The 17,688-nt window shown below is 44.5% G+C and overlaps 1 protein-coding gene across 1 annotated transcript in view; it reads right to left on the bottom strand.

Moving 5' to 3' along the window:
• Positions 1-17,688, bottom strand: part of itga1 (integrin, alpha 1) — a 356,017-nt gene that overhangs the window by 134,790 nt on the left and 203,539 nt on the right. The window contains exons 10-12 of the mRNA XM_070862517.1: positions 11,686-11,759; positions 9,245-9,389; positions 5,904-6,046 (exon numbers count right to left, since the gene is read on the bottom strand). Coding sequence (XP_070718618.1) covers positions 5,904-6,046; positions 9,245-9,389; positions 11,686-11,759 — 362 coding nt within the window. The remainder of the gene's footprint in view (positions 1-5,903; positions 6,047-9,244; positions 9,390-11,685; positions 11,760-17,688) is intronic.

Raw genomic sequence — 17,688 nt, 5'->3', positions numbered from 1 at the left:
GGCCAGAAAAAGCAGCAAACCTGAGGACTGGGAGAAATTTAGAATTCAGCAGAGGAGGACTAAAGGTTTAATTAGGAAGTGGAAAATAGAGTGTGAGAGTAAGCTTGCAGGGAACATAAAAATTGACTGCAAAAGCTTCTATAGATATGTGAAGAGAAAAAGATTAGTGAAGACTAATGAAGGTCCCTTGCAGTCAGAATTAGGTGAATTCATAAAGGGATCAAGGAGTCTGGAGAGAAAGCAGGAAAGTGGTACTGAGGTGAATGATCAGCCATGATCTTATTGAATGGTAGTGTAGGCTCAAAGGCCGAATAGCCTACTCCTGCATCAATTTCTATGTTTGTATGTTTCTATGTTTTTATCGGTCCAAGTCAGCATAGATTTATGAAAGAGAAATCATGCTTGACAAATCTTCCAGAGTTTTTTGAGGATGCAACTAGTAGAGTGGATAAGGGAGAACCAGTGGATGTAGTGTATTTGGACTTTCAAAAGGTTTTTGACAATGCCCCACACAAGAGATACTTGTGCAAAATTAAGGCACATGTTATTGGGGGTAATGTATTGACTGGGATAGAGAACTGGTTTGCAGACAGGAAGCAAAGAGTGGGAATTAACGGGTCCTTTTCAGAATGGCAGGGTTCAGTGCTGAGACCCCAGCTATTTACAATATACATTCATGATTTAGACGAAAGAATTGAATGTAATATCTCCAACTTTGCAGATGACATTAAGCTGGGTGGCAGTGTGAGCTGCGAGGAGGATGCTAGGAGGTTGCAGGGGGACTTGGACAGGTTAGATGAATGGGCAAATGCATGGCAGATGCAGTATAATGTGGATAAGTGTGAGGTTATCCACTTTGGTGGCAAAAATAGGAAGGCAGAATATTATCTGAATGGTGACAGATTAGTAAAAGGGGAGGTGCAATGAGAGCTGGGTGTCATGGTACATCAGTCATTGAAGGTAGGCATGCAGGTACAGCAGGCAGTAAAGAAAGCACATGGCATGCTGGGCTTCCTAGCGCGGGGATTTGAGTATAGGAGCAGGTCTTACTGCAGTTGTACAGGGCTTTGGTGAGACCACACCTTGAATATTGTGTGCACTTTTGGTCTTCTAATCTGAGGAAGGACATTCTTGCTATTGAGGGAGTGCAGCGAAGTTTCACCAGACTGATTCCCGGGATGGCAGGACTGACATATGAAGAAAGACTGGATCTACTAGGCTTATATTCACTGGAATTTAGAAGAATGAGAGGGGATCTCATAGAAACAAATAAAATTCTGACGGGGTTGGACAGGTTAGATTCAGGAAGAACGTTCCCAATGTTGGGGAAGTCCAGAACCAGGGGTCACAGTCTAAGGATAAGGGGTAAGCCATTTAGGACCGAGATGAGGAGAAACTTCTTCACTCAGAGAGTTGTGAACCTGTGGAATTCTCTATTACAGAAAGTTGTTGAGGCCAGTTCGTTAGATATATTCAAAAGGGAGTTAGATGTGGCCCTTATGGCTAAAGGGATCAAGGGGTATGGAGAGAAAGCAAGAATGGGGTACTGAAGTTGCATGATCAGCCATGATCATATTGAATGGTGGTGCAGGCTCGAATGGCCGAATGGCCTACTCCTGCACCTATTTTCTATGTTTCTATGTTATAACTCTCAAATTATTAGAGCACTCTTGATTTTGCAGCCTCCCTCCTTTCCTCCAATATTCAAAATGGCGTCAAAATGGTGTCTGTAGCGCGGAGGTCTGTGAGTAAAGCCCGGGAAAAGCAATTATTTCCCGGCAATGTTGTCGGCGAGCGATCAGCCCGGCGATGTGCCGAAAGTCAGGGGGATAATTTTTCAGCGATGATCCAGCCTGAATTTCCATTTTTTGTCAAAATGGGCGATGAAAGGCCGTTTTGGGCGATATATGGGCGATGTGAAGTGGAAAGTCTAATCCCAGGTACCATGACAGGAAAACCGATAATATAGGAGCAGCTTTGGATTTGCTTTTTGTGAGATGTGAATACAGCTCTCTTCTATCAGACAAAGCCAGTATGGGAATACTGAAAGTTTTCCTCCGAATCACACATCATCCTTATTTGGCATTTCTTGCTGTTCCAGCAACTGTTCCAGTTTGTCAGCCATGGCTCAGTTGGTAGCATTCTCACCCCTGAGTCAGAAGGTTGTGGGTTCGATTCTCACTACAGAGACTTGAGTATAAAAATCTCGGCTGACAATCCAGTGCATCATTGAGGCAGTGTTGCACTGTCAAAGTTGCTGTCTTTCAGCTGAGTTATTAAACCACGTCTCTGTCTGCTCTCTTAGGTGGACGTAAAAGATCCCATGGTGTCCTGGCAAATATTTATCCCTCAATCAACATCATAAAAAAACAGATTATCTGCTCATTATCACATTGCTGTTTGTGGGAGTTTGCTGTGTGCAAATTGGTGGCTCCCACATTTCCTACATTACAACAGTAACTACACTTCAAAAGTACTTCATTATCAGTAAAGTACTTTGGGACATCCTGAGGTAGTGAAAGGTGCTATATAAATGCAAGTCTTTCTTTTTTCAATATCCTGGAATACTGTACCTAACATCAGTGTGGGAATACCATGAGCACAAAGGCTATAGTCATTAAAGGAGAAGGCCATCAGGGCATCGAGGAATGGGGAGTAAATGCAGCCTTGCCATCATTGCCCGCATCCCAAGAACAAATTTTTAAAAAGTTAGCGGAAGATGTTTAGACGTTTGAAGAATGTAATTACAGGCCAGTCAGCCTAACCTCAGTTGTGGGAAAATTATTGGAAAAAGTCCTGAAGGACAGGATAAATCTACATTTAGAAAGATAAACAGGGACAGTCAGCATGGATTTGTAAAGGGAAAGTCGTATCAGACTAACTTGATTGAATTTTTTGAGGAGGTAATCAGGAATGTCGATGAGGGCAGTGCGCATGATGTAGTGTATATGGGTTTTAGCAAAGCTTTCAATAAGATCCCACATGGCAGACTGGTCACAAAAGTAAAAGCCCATGGGATCCAGGGCAAAGTGGCAAGTTGGATCCAAAATTGGCTCAGAGGCAGGAAGCAAAGGGTAATGGTTGATGGGTGTTTTTTGATTGGAAGGATGTTTCAGTGGCATTCCACAGGGCTCAGTACTAGGTCCCTTGCCTTTTGTGGTATACATCAATGATCTAGACATAAATATAGGGGGTATGATTCAGAAGTTTACAGATGATACAAAAATGGGCTGTGTGGTTGATAATGAAGAAGAATGCTGCAGACTGCAGGAAAATATCAATGAACTAGTCAGGGGGGCAGAACAGTGGCAAATGGAATTCAATCCAGAGAAATGTGAGGTAATGCATTTGGGGAGGGCTAACAAGGCAAGGGAATACACATTAAATGGTAGGACACTGAGAAGTGTAGAGGAACAAAGGGACCTTAGAGTGCATGCCTACAGATCCCTGAAGGTAGCAGGCCAGGTGGATAAGGAGGTTAAGAAGACATACGGAATGCTTGCCTTTATTAGCCGAGGCATAGAATGTAAGAGCAGGTGGGTTATGCTTGAACTGTATAAAACACTGGTTAGGCCACAGCTGGACTACTGCGTGCAGTTCTGGTCACCGCATTACAGGAAGGACGTGATTGAACTGCAGAGGGTACAGCGGAGATTTACGAGGATGTTGCCGGAAGTGGAGAATCTTAGCTATGAGGACAGATTGGATAGGCTGGGCTTGTTTTCCTTGGAACAGAGGAGGCTGAGGGGAGACCTGATTGAGGTGTATAAAATTATGAGGGACCTAGATATAGTGGACAGAAAGGGTCTATTTCCCTTAGCAGAGGGGTCAACAACCAGGGGGCATAAATTTAAAGTAATTGGTAGATGGTATAGAGGTAATTTGAGGGGAAATTTCTTCACAAAGGGTTGTGGGGGTCTGGAACTCACTGCCTGAAAGGGTGGTAGAGGCAGAAACCCTCACCATATTTATAAAATACTTGGATGTGCACTTGAAGTGCCATAACCTGCAGGGTTACGGACTTAGAGCTGGATAGCCTCTTGTTGCCCAGCACGGACATGATATGTCGAAATGGCCCCCTTCCATGCTGTAAACTTCTATGATTCTATGATTCAATGAAGACTAGAATTCAGCTATCAAAACTGTATTCAATGCTTCTCACAGACCACATTACCATAGCTGCAATCAATGGGCCCAAGTTTCCGCCCTCTGTAAAAACAGGGCATCTTGATAAGGTGTGCTGATTTTCTGGAATAAAAGGACGCTGAAAACTTACCTTGCGATTCTCCGCTCTCCTCAGGACGTCTTTGTGCTCGCCATGGTGCAGCACAAGGAGTCGGGGCGGAGCCAGGTCCCAGAGCTGAAAACAATGGCAGGACCTCTGCACATTCGCGGTAGTGTGTGCACGCATGTGCAGTTGCTCCAGGCCCCCGAGGCTGCGTGGGAGGGGCCCGAAGCACACCGGTCCTAGCCCTGGCCGAATGGGCTCCCCGGGTGAAGATCGGGACTGGGACCTCCCTCCCTTCCATTCAGCCTTCCCCCCCTAACCTCTCCCCCTCTTCTCTCCCCCCCTTCTCCCCCCCTCCATTTCTTCCCCCCACCGCCCTCCCCGTCGGCAGCGGGGCCCGCCCGAAGTGCCGGCAGCGGCGGCAGCCCGGCCCAGCCAGCTCAGCCTCTCCCACCCCTCCCTCCCGTTCAACCTTCCTTCCCACCTCCTCTTCTCCCCCTCTTCTCTCCCACCCTTCTCTCTCCCCCCCTGCCTCTTCTTCCTCCCTCCTCTCTCTCCCTCCCTCTCCTCTCTCTCCCTCCCTCCCCTTCCCCTCCCCCCTCTCCCCCACTCCCTCCCCTCCCTCTCCCCCCACCCCTCACTGTCAGAAACACAGAGACAGAGAGAAAGACGCTGGGGTGGGGTGGAGTGGGGGGGATGCGGAGGCATCCCAGCATGCTGTTGGAGGGCTCCCGGTGCTGCAGTAGGTGAGTAGAAATAATTTTTTTTTTCATTGATTGATTTTTAATTATTTTTTTTATATTTTATTTTTAAATATTTTTTGATTGATTTATTGGTTGATTTATTGATTTATTGATTTATTTATCATTTATTATTGATGATGGCTCTTTATTTGCAAAAGTAAAGTGTTTAATGTTTGTAAACTTCCCTCCCCCCCCCTCTATCTTTCGTTCCCTACGCCTGATTTTCTAAGTGTAGACAAGGTTTTTCTGAGCGTACAAAAATCTACACTTACTCCATTCTAAGTTAGTTTGGAGTAAGTTTTCGCTGACTAAACTTGCAAAACAGGCATAAGTGGCTGGACACGCCCCTTTTGAAAAAAAATTTGTTCTAAAATGAAACTATTCTAACTGACCAGAACTGGAGCAAACTAAATGCCGAGAATTGCAATTTCTAAGATGCTCCATTCTAAACTAGTTGCCCCAAAAAACTGGGAGCAACTCAGGCCGAAACTTGAGCCCAATATTTAATTGGAAACACTTGTATAAGTTTCCATGTGCCCCACTTCCTGTACCTCTAAATGACACTCAGCTTTTATTGATTATCATGTCAATAATGTACAAAAGGCTCTCATTTCTCATGTATTCTCTAGGCAAAACCAACATGAGAGTTTACTTTAAGGTCTTATATAATGTTAGGTTATTACATAACAACCTCCTGGGATGAACTTTGATTTGGGGGAACACGTTTTAAATTTAGATAATTAAAAAAGAACATGGAATCACTTTCCAATGTTACAACACAACATTTGATTAAACTAAACAATAGAGTAAGAACATTTAATAAAAATTAAAAAATTAAACTCATGATGCAGAAATACTGTCACAACTTTCAAAGGAATAGAGCTGAGCAGAATGGTGACTCAATATATCACACAATTATATTAGTGACATACCTGTTCTCCTTTCAGGGTCTGTACAATGCTCATTTTCTTTGCCTTTGAAGTATATATTATAACTTGTCCGGTATGATTGTATCGAGGCTGTCCAGCAACATACCACACATCCCCATCAACTTGGACTGAGCTCACAGAGTAACCTAAATATTGGGAATCGGTAGACTTTAATGAAAGTTCAGACAGAGGAGCCGAAATTGCGGCCGGTAAGCATCTACCGCTCAGTTGAGGCGGAGGTGCTGACATTTGAGAAATTGCCCTCCTTTAATTTTGTGGCGATGCACATCACCACCCCACCCTTGTTCCCGTTCTGTCGGGCATGGTCGACCCGTAACCGACTGGCAGCGACCCCCTTTCCGCCCCCGTGGGAAATTGCCCCACGGGAACGGATCGGCAGCCGCTCGGTGCCCCCGACAGCTTTCCCCGGCGGGAAGCTGCTAGTGGCTGGGCGGCGCATCCGCCCTTAAAGGGGAGGGTGCACTGCCACGGCTGGCAATTTATTTTAATAGTCGGCCGACTTCGAAGTCGACCCGACAATGGCAGCCATTGGCCCAGCTGAAACCCTCCCTGGTGGCCCAGTGAGCCTAACTAAACTTTGTGCAGAGCTCCCAACGGCCCTCCCCTTTAATTGAAGGGGAGCGACGTTGAGACGCGTCAGAATGACGTGGCACTTCCGCCCCTCAGCCGCTCCAAACACTACCCAGAGAAAAAAAAACTTTTAAGATCTCAATTTCACTCGACTCTCCGCCCCATGGATTGGGGCGGAGAAAAGTCATTTATATCGGTAGGTGCGTCCCGTTTCGGTCAGGGGGCAATTTCGGCCCCAGAGTGTCTATGGAGATTTCAATGCTCTCAAAAGTGCATCAGGGTGTTGTGCAAACTCTACTCAGTATATCTGAAAGGTTATTCTGCTGTATCACTTGTTTCATAAGATGATAAAAAAGAAGGTAGAAATAATGTACCCCTATTAGTACCACAAAGTCTAATTTTAATTGATCACTTGATGACAAATTTGTGGGACTAATAATAACAAGAACAACTTGCATTGATATAGCACCTTTTTCATAGTAAAAGTCCCAATGCGCTTCACAGGAGTATTATGAGACAAAAAATTTGACACCGAGCCACATAAGGAGAAATTAGGACAGGTCAAAGTGGTAGGTTTTAAGGAGCGTCTTAAAAGAGGAAAGAGGTGTAGAGAGGCAGGAAGGTTTAGGCAGGGAAGTACAGAGTTTAGGACCTAGGCAACAGAAGGCACAGCCACCAATGGTTGAGCAATTATAATCAGGGATGCTCAAGTGGGCGGAATTAGAGGAGTGCAGATATCGCTGGGGGTTGTGAGGCTGGAGGGGATACAGAGATAGGGAGGGGCGAGTCCATGGAGGGATTTGAAAACAGGGATGAGAATTTTGAAATGTAGGTCAGCGAGCACAGAGGTGATGAGTGAGGGGGACTTGGTGTGAGTTAGGACACGGGCAGCCAAGTTTTGGATCACCTCAAGTTTATGTAGGTTAGAATGTAGGAGCCCAGCCAGGAGTGCATTAGAATAGTCAAGTCTAGAGATAGCAAAGGCATGGATGGACGTTCCAACAGCAGAAGAGCTGAGGCAAGGCCGGAGACGGGCAATGTTACGCAGGTGGAAATAGACAGTCTTAGTTATGCTGCGGATATGTGGCCGAAAGCTCATTTCAGGGGCTTCGGATGATGTTGCCAAGGGGCAGCATGAAGATGAGAAATAGGAGGGGGCCAAGAATAGATCCTTGGGGGACAGTAGAGGTAACAATGCGGGAGCAGGAAGAGACGCCATTGCAGGTGATTCTCTGGCTATGATTAAGTAGGTAAGAATGGAACCAGGCGAGAGCAGTCCCACCCAGCTGGATGACGGTGGAGAGACGTTGGAGAAGGATGCAATGGTCAACCATGTCAAAGGCTGCAGACAAATCAAGATAGATGAGGAGGGATAGTTTGCCCTTGTCACAGTCACAAAGGATGTAATTTGTGACTTTGACGAGAGCCGTTTCGGTACTGTGGCAGGGGCGGAAATCTGATTGGAGAGATTCAAATATGGAGTTGCGGGAAAGATGGGCACAGATTTGGGAGGTGACAACATGTTTAAGGACTTTGGCGAGGAAAGGGAGGTTGGAGATGGGGCGGTAGTTTGCAAAAACGGATGGGTCAAGGGTTTTTTTTTGAGGAGATGGGTGAGGATGGCAGATTTGAGGGAGAAGGGGACAGTAACTGAGGAGGGAGAACTGTTAACAATGTCAGCTAACATGGGAGCCAGAAAAGGAAGTTAGGTGGTCAGCAGTTTAGTGGGAATAGGGTCGACAGAGCAGGAAGTGGGTCTCAGGGACAAGATGAGCGTGGAGGGGTCATGAGGGGAGATCGGAGAGAAACTGGATAAAGATGTGTGTTCAGGGCTAGGGCAGGGGTGATCCTGTGAGGAAATTTGGTCTGGTGGGCTAAGGAAAAGAAGGGAAGTGGCAGAGGCAGCTGAACAGACGTTTTCAATCTTAGAGACAAAGAAGTCCATGAGCTCCTCACAATTATTGTCAGAGGTGAGGGTGGAGACAGGGGAAATTAACACAAAAATTATTTTAATCCAAGGGTTATCTTATTGAGGTTTCACCCACTTGCTGCATAGAACTTCAGCTAAGGCCAAGAAAATATCATGAATGAGAAGTGTGCAACAATTGAATTTGTTACAATGAGCTTCAACTCAGCAATGATCAATAATAAGTTGGCCCATTCTTCCAAAATGAAGGGTCCCCAAAAAAATCTTGTTGGAGTACAATCTATCTCCTAGAATAATTCACCATTTAGAATAGAGGCATGTAAAGCTGTTCTAAATACAAATTTGCAATAAAAGCATTAACCATAGTGTACCAGTTATTTTTGTGTCTTCGCTCTCTTTCCTTGGAGAATATTGTGAAACAACGGAAGAATTTGCAGACAGATTAGCAGTTGACAGGTCAGGTCATGTGGAGGCTCCTTCCAGCTGTATGCCAGCTGATAGGAGAGTTTTATAGGCTCCCACAACCTATATGATGAGGGGGATCGGGGTGGGAGGCGCTTGCACTCACACGAGTATCTCACTGGATGTCAACCCAGAATTCAGAGCTGGAGCTCTGGTCTTTACTTGCCAAGACTATCTGGAGTGGGCTTCGAACCCCGTACCTTCTGACTCAAAGGTTCATGCCACACCAACTAATCTTACACAATGATGATAAACTGTGATGTTTGCAATTAATCTATCTCAGAAAGTCACAATTTTACCAGCTAATAATTTAGGAAGTTTAAATTTTGGACCTGAGGCTACAGCTCAATAATGATTTTCTTACCTAAATATCCAGCGAGAGGTTCATTACTTTCTTCTGATTTGCCTAAAAATGCCTCATTGTCAGGTATGTCTGCTTCAGTGCCATTTAGCATAAGGACTGTACCATTCCAATCATAAGCTCCAACGGCTCCTAACATGATGTTGTCCTAGTGTTTAGAATGAGGAAACCAGACAAGAATGATGGAATATAATTTCACACTGGAAAAAAACATTAATAAATAATCAATATTTAAATAGTCAGACTAGCAGAGATAACAATTGGAAAGGGGAAGCTGCAGTAAATAATAATTGAAGAGAAAGTTTTCCAATTGGTACTGTTACACAGAATTTCTATTATCTTCAACACCATTTTAGTTTTACCTGTTAATTTCTACTGATTTTTGTTGAAATACAGTTGGCTAAAGGCGACAGAATCAAATCAACATACTTAGAAGATGGAAGCTGCTTTTAAGGTGCTTTTATATTGCTGTACTGTTGTACTAGTGCCATTAACTCTGGATGTACAAGTCTCGCACGGCCGGTGGCAACATCAAAGCTAGATTTGGTAAGGCTGGCAGACAGGTAGTACTGTTTTATTATTGGGTCTTCCTGACCACTGGCCTTAGTAAATCTGGCACATTTATTTTGATGTTGCGACCATCTCCGCATCAGGAACTGGTGGCATTAACATGACACTACAACACATTAACATACAAGAGGTAGGTTTACAAATCACAGTCCTGGTTACTGCACAAGATAAAAGTTCATGGGGTTGGGGGTAATATATTAGCATGGATAGAGGATTGGCTAATGAACAGGAAACAGAGAGTCGGGATAAATGGTTCATTCTCTGGTTGGCAATCAGTAACTAGTGGAGTGCCGCAGGGATCAGTGCTGGGACCCCAACTATTTACAATCTATATTAACGACTTGGAAGAAGGGACTGAGTGTAACGTAGCCAAGTTTGCTGATGATACAAAGATGGGAGGAAAAGCAACGTGTGAGGGGGACACAACAAATCTGCAAAAGGACATAAACAGGCTAAGTGAGTGGGCAAAAATTTGGCAGATGGAGTATAATGTTGGAAAGTGTGAGGTCATGCATTTTGGCAGAAAAAAATCAAAGAGCAAGTTATTATTTAAATGGAGAAAGATTTAAATGGGAAAATCAAAGTGCTGCAGTACAACGGGACCCGGGGGTACTTGTGCATGAAACACAAAAGGATAGTATGCAGGTACAGCAAGTGATCAGGAAGGCCAAAGATATCTTGGCCTTTATTGCAAAGGGGATGGAGTATAAATGCAGGGAAGTCTTGCTACAGCAATACAGGATATTAGTGAGGCCACACCTGGAATACTGCATGCAGGTTTGGTTTCCATATTTACGAAAGGATATACTTGCTTTGGAGGCAGTTCAGAGAAAGTTCACTAGGTTGATTCCGGGGATGAGGGGGTTTACTTATGAGGAAAGGTTAAGTAGGTTGGGCCTCTACTCATTGGAATTCAGAAGAATGAGAGGTGATCTTATCGAAACCTATAAGATTATGAGGGGGCTTGACAGGGGGGATGCAGAGAGGATGTTTCTACTGATGGGGGAGAGTAGAACTAGAGAACATAATCTTAGAATAAGGGGCCGCCTATTTAAATCAGAGATGAGGAGAAATTTCTTCTCTCAGAGGGTTGTAAATCTGTGGAATTCGCTGCCTCAGAGAGCTGTGGAAGCTGGGACATTGAATAAATTTAAGACAGAAATAGACAGTTTCTTAAATGATAAGGGGCTAAGGGGTTATGGGTGTGGGCGGGGAAAGTGGAGCTGAGTCCAGGATCAGATCAGCCATGATCTTATTGAATGGCGGAGCAGGCTCGAGCGGCCATATGGCCTACTCCTGCTCCTATTTCTTATGTTCTTATGTTCTTTACTCATTGAGAGTACATACTGGGAATCCAGCATGTGCTCCCCACAATTTTCTACCCATTATATTTTAATGGATGGAAAATTGTGACGATGCTCACCTGAATTCCTGGTTTGTGCTCCTGATGGGAGAGCTTCTGGTCCAGGAGTTTGTAGAGAACAGCTTATTGAGCAATGCTGTGGTTAAACATAATATGCACTTATTGGGGTTGTTCTTCCAAAGCATTAACCTACGGCATCCAGATGTAACAACCCAACTTTAACCTCACTGTACAGCATGAAAAATTTCATAACAGAGCAACTTCTGCAACATTCTATTTTCTTCAACATAATTCCTCACTTCTCTGGCATGACAGACAACATGCATTCCCAACTTTTAAATGGCTGCAAAACCTCAGTACCACAGTAAAGATTTTGCCCACTATTAGTTGCTCTGCCCAATGATAGGGCTCCCGGTTATTGCAGCGTGGTCATTAAAAATAAAGATTATGGTCTGAGTTTGTCAAGTATGGTACAAAATAAATGAGTTTTGGGAGATTATCACTATCATACCTTTGTATAATGTGCACTGAACCCGACTTGTGACATTTCCATCTCAAAAGAGGCAGCTTGTTCGTCACTGGTTGCTGATAAATGAGAAGTGATTATTAGTCAAGAAAACTCAAATGTTTCACAGAAACTTAATGTACACTTCAGAGAAAAGCAGAGTCATAGAAGGGAAGTAATTCTACTACTTATTAAAACAAATCATCTTCCTATCTATATTTTACTGGCTGATCCCATGGCATTGCCCAGAGTAACCTCTGGTTTGGAGCACAGTTGTGACATTTAGCCACTAAGGTGGAGCTGTGTTTAACTCAGCATGTCCCTTTAAGGCCATTACTCAGATACTCCCTGTCATAAACATAGACACATAGAAACATAGGGCTAGATTTTGCATTGCTGTCCAGATCGCCCAAAAATGGGCGATATTTCTGGCGTTAGTGATAATATTTAAAAAAAATAAACCCACTGGTTTCCAGTTTTTCATTTGGTCGTTAGGCGTAGCGATGTGAAATGGGTGTTAGTGATTTATTCCATCGTGCAAGGCTGGCTTCCATAGCAACAGGCTTTTCCCATGATTCGAGAGGTCGGGGTCATCTGCACATGTGCAGAAGAGAGTGAGAGAGGATAGAGAGAGAGAGAGAGGAGGTGATTATAGAAGCTGGGGTCGAGTAGTATTGAAGAAATGGAGAGCATTGTTATTGTTGAAGAAGTAAATATGAGTGATGTAGAGGTGGAGGAGGTGACTGAAGTGGGTGACGTGGGAGAGGAGATGGGCGAATGAAGGCACGGCAAGCACTTCACCGAGGAGGCCAATGCTGCCCTGGTCACAGAGGTAGAGAACCGATGGGCCCAATTGACCTGGGGTGGTCGTGGGAATCCACCCCCCAGGGTGTATCAGAGGATCTGGTGCGAGATCGCTGAAGTGGTGTCCTCAAACACACAAAGTCAAAGAGCCTAACCAGTGCCGCAAGCGCTGGAATGGCCTCATTGGTTCTGGCAGAGTAAGTATTAAATGTATTTAATACATTGTAATGAGGCAATGATTAATTTAAATGTAGATCTGCTGGATTGCAGTTAGGCTGGTAATCTTGATGCCATGCATTTAATCCTAATCTTGATCTTATTAAATTTATTCTCAGACGGTAGGTATATCAATTGTATTCAAAGTGTATTAGCATATAACGTTAAGGTTAACGATGAATAGCATGGGATGACTAATTGAGGATTGTCTGTATGTTCTGTGTGTTGTGTTGTGTAATTGTAATAATAATAATAATAATAATAATCTGATATCTGTCAGTAATTTGATACGTCATATCTGTAATAGTACCTAGGCAATGATTTTATGCCATGCTCTTGTCACCTTTGCAGAAGAAGCTTTCGAAGAATTGTTCGGAGCAGCGACGTACTGGTGGAGGACCAGCAGATGTGACCCCGCTGATGGACTTCGTGGAGTGGGCATTGGCCTTAGTGGGGGTCCACAACCGGTTGGCCACCTGTGGTGGTGCTGGTTTCAACGTCAGCCTGATTGTCCTCCCAGAGGTGTTCGTCCACCTCCTCTTCCTCTTCTTCCACCTCTCCTCTCTCCTGAGGTGGACCGGCAGTTCCATCTGGCAATTCTTGTCTTCACCTGATAGCTAAGTTATGCAACATGCAGCATACCACAATGAACTGAGTGACCTGCTCAGGGTGGTATTGTAATTCACCTCCTGAGTGGTCCAGGCATCTGAAGCGCTGCTTAAGCACTCCAATTGTCTTTTCGACTATATCGCATGTGGCTATGTGACTTTTGTTGCAGCGCTTCTCAGCTTCAGTCTGGGTCTTACACAGGGGGTCATCAGCCAGTTGGCAAGGCCATATCATTTATCCCCCAGCATCCAATCATGACCTTGTGGCTGACCTTTAAACAGATCAGAGACAGTGCTCTCATGCAAGATGTGCGCATCATGGATGCTCCCCAGAAAATTTGCATTTACTGCCATGATTATTTGCTTGTGGTCGATAATGAGTTGTACATTCAGGGAGTGGAATCCCTTTCAGTTCCAAAACACTTCTGCATCCTTAAAAGGTGCTCGCATGGCGATGTGCATACAGTCTATTGCTCCCTGCACTGTGGGGAAGTTTGCTATTCTCGAGAAACCCAAAGCCCTGTCAGCCTGTGCCTCCCTGGTCATAGGGACGCTTATAAAGTCCATCCTGCATGCGTAAAGGGCTTCAGTCACCTGTCGAATGCAGCAATGTGTAGCGTGCTGAGAGATACCGTAAATGTTGCCAACTGAGGCTTGAAAGGAGCCTGATGCATGGAAGGAAAGTGCCGCAGTAATCTTGAACTCAACAGATAGTGCAGTCCTGATGATGCTGTTAGGCTGCAGATCTCCCTTAATGAGCAGGCATATCTCATTGATGACCTCTTTTCGGAAGCACAGTTTCCTAAGGCATGTGTTATCAGAGAAGTCCAGGTATGACCGCTTATCCCTGAAAGTGCATTGGGTGTAAGGTCTCCTCCTCAGCAGTGAACCTTCTCCCAACTCTAGTTTGCAGCATGTGAGTAGTCATCAATACTGGCTGAGAAATTACAGGCCCCATTACTACTAAATGCCCTATTTATATGCATTCAGAATTATTAAATTGTCCTTTAAAAACTCAATACAAAATGCAAATTCACCACAATATGATTAGATGGTTGTCAGGAGATTGTAAAACCACCTTAAAAGCACTCACAAATTACTTCAAAGCTCCCATGAATTTGAAACGGCCTTTTATGAAAAGTCCTCTAAATTCCAAAATTGCCTCCATACCGCTGGGTTGAGGTCAGGTGAGTGTAGAATTTTTTGAGCGGTTTTTGGGGTGAGCAATCATTTGAGTGGTATATGGGCGAGATGTCGAAAGTAACGTTCGGTGATAATCTGGACGGTATTTGGGCGTTAGTTTCCATTATAAACAGTCTTCTGGGCGGTGCTCGAGTGATGACATCAGAATTAAAAAAAAAAATATGGGCGGGCGGTTCAGCTAATTCTCGGCGTTAACTGTATGCTGAAACTTACACCGGCGATAATTGGGCGTTAGTTTTCCATTTTTAATCAAATATGGGCATTAGACTAAATCTTAGCGGTAACTGGGCAGTAGCGGTGTGAACCCGATGTAAAGTCTAGCCCATAGAAATCTACAGCGCAGAAGGAGGCCATTTTGGCCCATCGTGTCCACGCTGGCCGACAAGAGCCACACGGCCCTTGGTCAGCAGCCGTGAAGGTTGCATATAAACCTATGAACAATGAACAATGGCGGAAAGGTAAAGAGCATCTGGCCCAACCAGTCCATCTCACACAACTGTGATTCCCCCTGCATCGCAACATTTTATACTCCACCTCAACCGGAGCCATGTGATCTCCTGGGAGAGGCAAGAAAACAGATAAAAACCCAGACCAATTGGGGAAATAAATCTGGGAAAATCCCTCTCCAACCCATCCAGGAGATCGAAACTAGTCCAGGAGATTACTCTGACCGTATTTGATTCTCTGAAGTACTTACTATCGTATCTGCGCCAGCCAACAAGAGGTTATCCAGTCTAATCCCACTTACCAGCTCTAGGTCCGTAACCATGCAGATTACGACACTTTAAGTGCCTATCCAAGCACCTTTTAAATGTGATGAAGGTTTCTGCCTCTACCACCCTTCCAGGGAGTGAGTTTCAAACCCCCACAACCCTCTGTGTGAGGCAGCTTCCCCACAAATCACCTCTTAACCTTCCACAAACCACTTTAAAACTATTCCCCCCCATAATTGACCCCTCCATCAAGAGAAATAAGCCCTTGCTATCCACTATATCCAGGTCCCTCAAAATTTTATACACCTCAATGAGGTCTCCTCTCAGCCTACTAAGGAGAACAAATCCAGCCTATCCAATCTGCCCTCATAGCTAAGCTTCTCCATTCCAGGCAGAATCCTCGTAAATTTCCTTTGCACCCTCTCTGGTGCAATCACATCTTTCCTATAATACGGCGACCAGAACTGCACAGTATTCCAGCTGTGGCCAAAACAGAGTATTATACAATTTAAGCATAACCGCCCTGCTCTTGTGTTCTATGACTTGGCCAATAAAAGCAAGCATTGGGGGTAATATGTTAGCATGGATAAAGGATTGGCTAACTAACAGAAAACAGAGAGTCGGGAAAAATGGGTCACTTTCCGGTTGGCAAACAGTAACTAGAGGGGTGCCGCAGGGATCGGTGCTGGGGCCTCAACTATTTACAATCTATATTAATGACTTAGATGAAGGGACTGTGTGTAATGTTGCCAAGTTTGCTGATGATACAAAAATGGGTGGGAAAGCAAATTGTGGGGAGGGCACAAAAAATCTGCAAGGGGATATGGACAGGCTAAGTGAGTGGGCAAAAATGTGGCAGATGGAGTATAATGTGGGAAAATGTGACATTGTCCAATTTGGCAGAAAAAATAGCAAAGCAAATTATAATTTAATTGGAGAAAAATTGCAAAGTGCTGCATTACAGAGGGACCTGGGGGTCCTTGTGCATGAAACACAAAAAGTGAGTATGCAGGTACAGCAATTAATCAGGAAGGCAAATGGAATGTTGGCCTTTATTGCAAGGGGGATAGAGTATAAAAGCAGAGAAGTCCTGCTACAACTGTACAGGGTATTGATGAGGCCACACCTGGAGTACTGTGTACAGTTTTGGTCTCCGTATTTAAGGAAGGATATACTTGCATTGGAGGCTTTTCAGAGAAGGTTCACTAGGTTGTGGAGATGAGGGGATTGACTTATGAAGATAGGTTGAGTAGGTTGGGCCTATACTCATTGCAGTTCAGAAGAATGAGAGGTGATCTTATCAAAACATATAAGATAATGAGGTGGCTAGACAAGGTAGATGTAGAGTGGATATTTCCACTCATAGGGGAAACTAAAACTAGGGGACATGGGGCTAGATTTTTCATTTATCTTGCATGCATAACGTCCACTTAATGCTCATTTTACTGCTGAAATGATGAATAATGCTCATATATCGGCCATTTAGTCACAAAATGGAAACTGATGCCCATTTTTCGCCGAGCGTTACTTTCCCCATGTGCGTAATGTCAGGAAAAAATAATACCCCCGCCCACTTTTTTTGGGTGGAATCTTCAGAAAGGGCGAAATCCATGCCAATAATATCACCCAGCGTTAGTTTCCGCACGTAATTAACGCCGAGATTCAATAATACCGCCCACTTTTTTTTGTCGTAAAATCTCATTTGCCGAAACAAACGCCTAGGAGATCACCCAGTGTCACTTTCACCACCTCGCACACATCTCGCCCACAATATCACTCGCCCCAAAACACCGCTCAGAAAAAGTGGAACTGTTCTGAACGAACCACAGTGGTGTTGGCGCCATTTTTTAAATCGCAGGTCGCCTCATTCAAAAGGCTGCTTCAACTTCGGGTGAGTTTGGATTGACTCTGGAATTCTTCTCAGGTAAAGTGACCATCTCAACAGACATCTTTTCAGAGTCTGGACTATTGGGGGTTTACTGTAGGTGTATTTTAGTGAGAAAATGATTGCTTCTGATCAATCGCTATTATACTTTCATTGCAATGGGGCCAGCCATTTCTCAGCCTGCATCGATTAATACGCAGATGCTGCAGAGTGCAAATGGCTCAATTTGTGATGCACATCATTATGTGCCCAATTTAAGATGAGAGGAGGAGGTCCAGATCATACACATCCCGCACTTATAGGGAAAATAAGTCTTACCTCGACGAGTCCGAGCACACCTGCCTTCGGAGACTGCACTTCCACAAGGTGGTGATCAATGAAATATGTGAGCTCATCAGGCAACATATGCAGCCTGCCATCAGGACATCAGTGTCAGTCGAGGTCAAGGTCACTGCGGCATGTCTTTCTATGCGGCTGGTTCCTTTTGGGCCTCCGCGGTCGAAATTTCCCCCCTGTCTCACCATGCCACCCATCGCTGCATTAGGCAGGTCACGGAGGTCCTGTACACGCATAGGATGGG

Source organism: Pristiophorus japonicus, chromosome 2 (assembly GCF_044704955.1).
Source record: "Pristiophorus japonicus isolate sPriJap1 chromosome 2, sPriJap1.hap1, whole genome shotgun sequence".
Classification (NCBI taxonomy): Eukaryota; Metazoa; Chordata; class Chondrichthyes; family Pristiophoridae; genus Pristiophorus; species Pristiophorus japonicus.
Note: the sequence above shows the minus strand (reverse complement) of the source record. Positions and strands in the feature narration are given on the sequence as shown.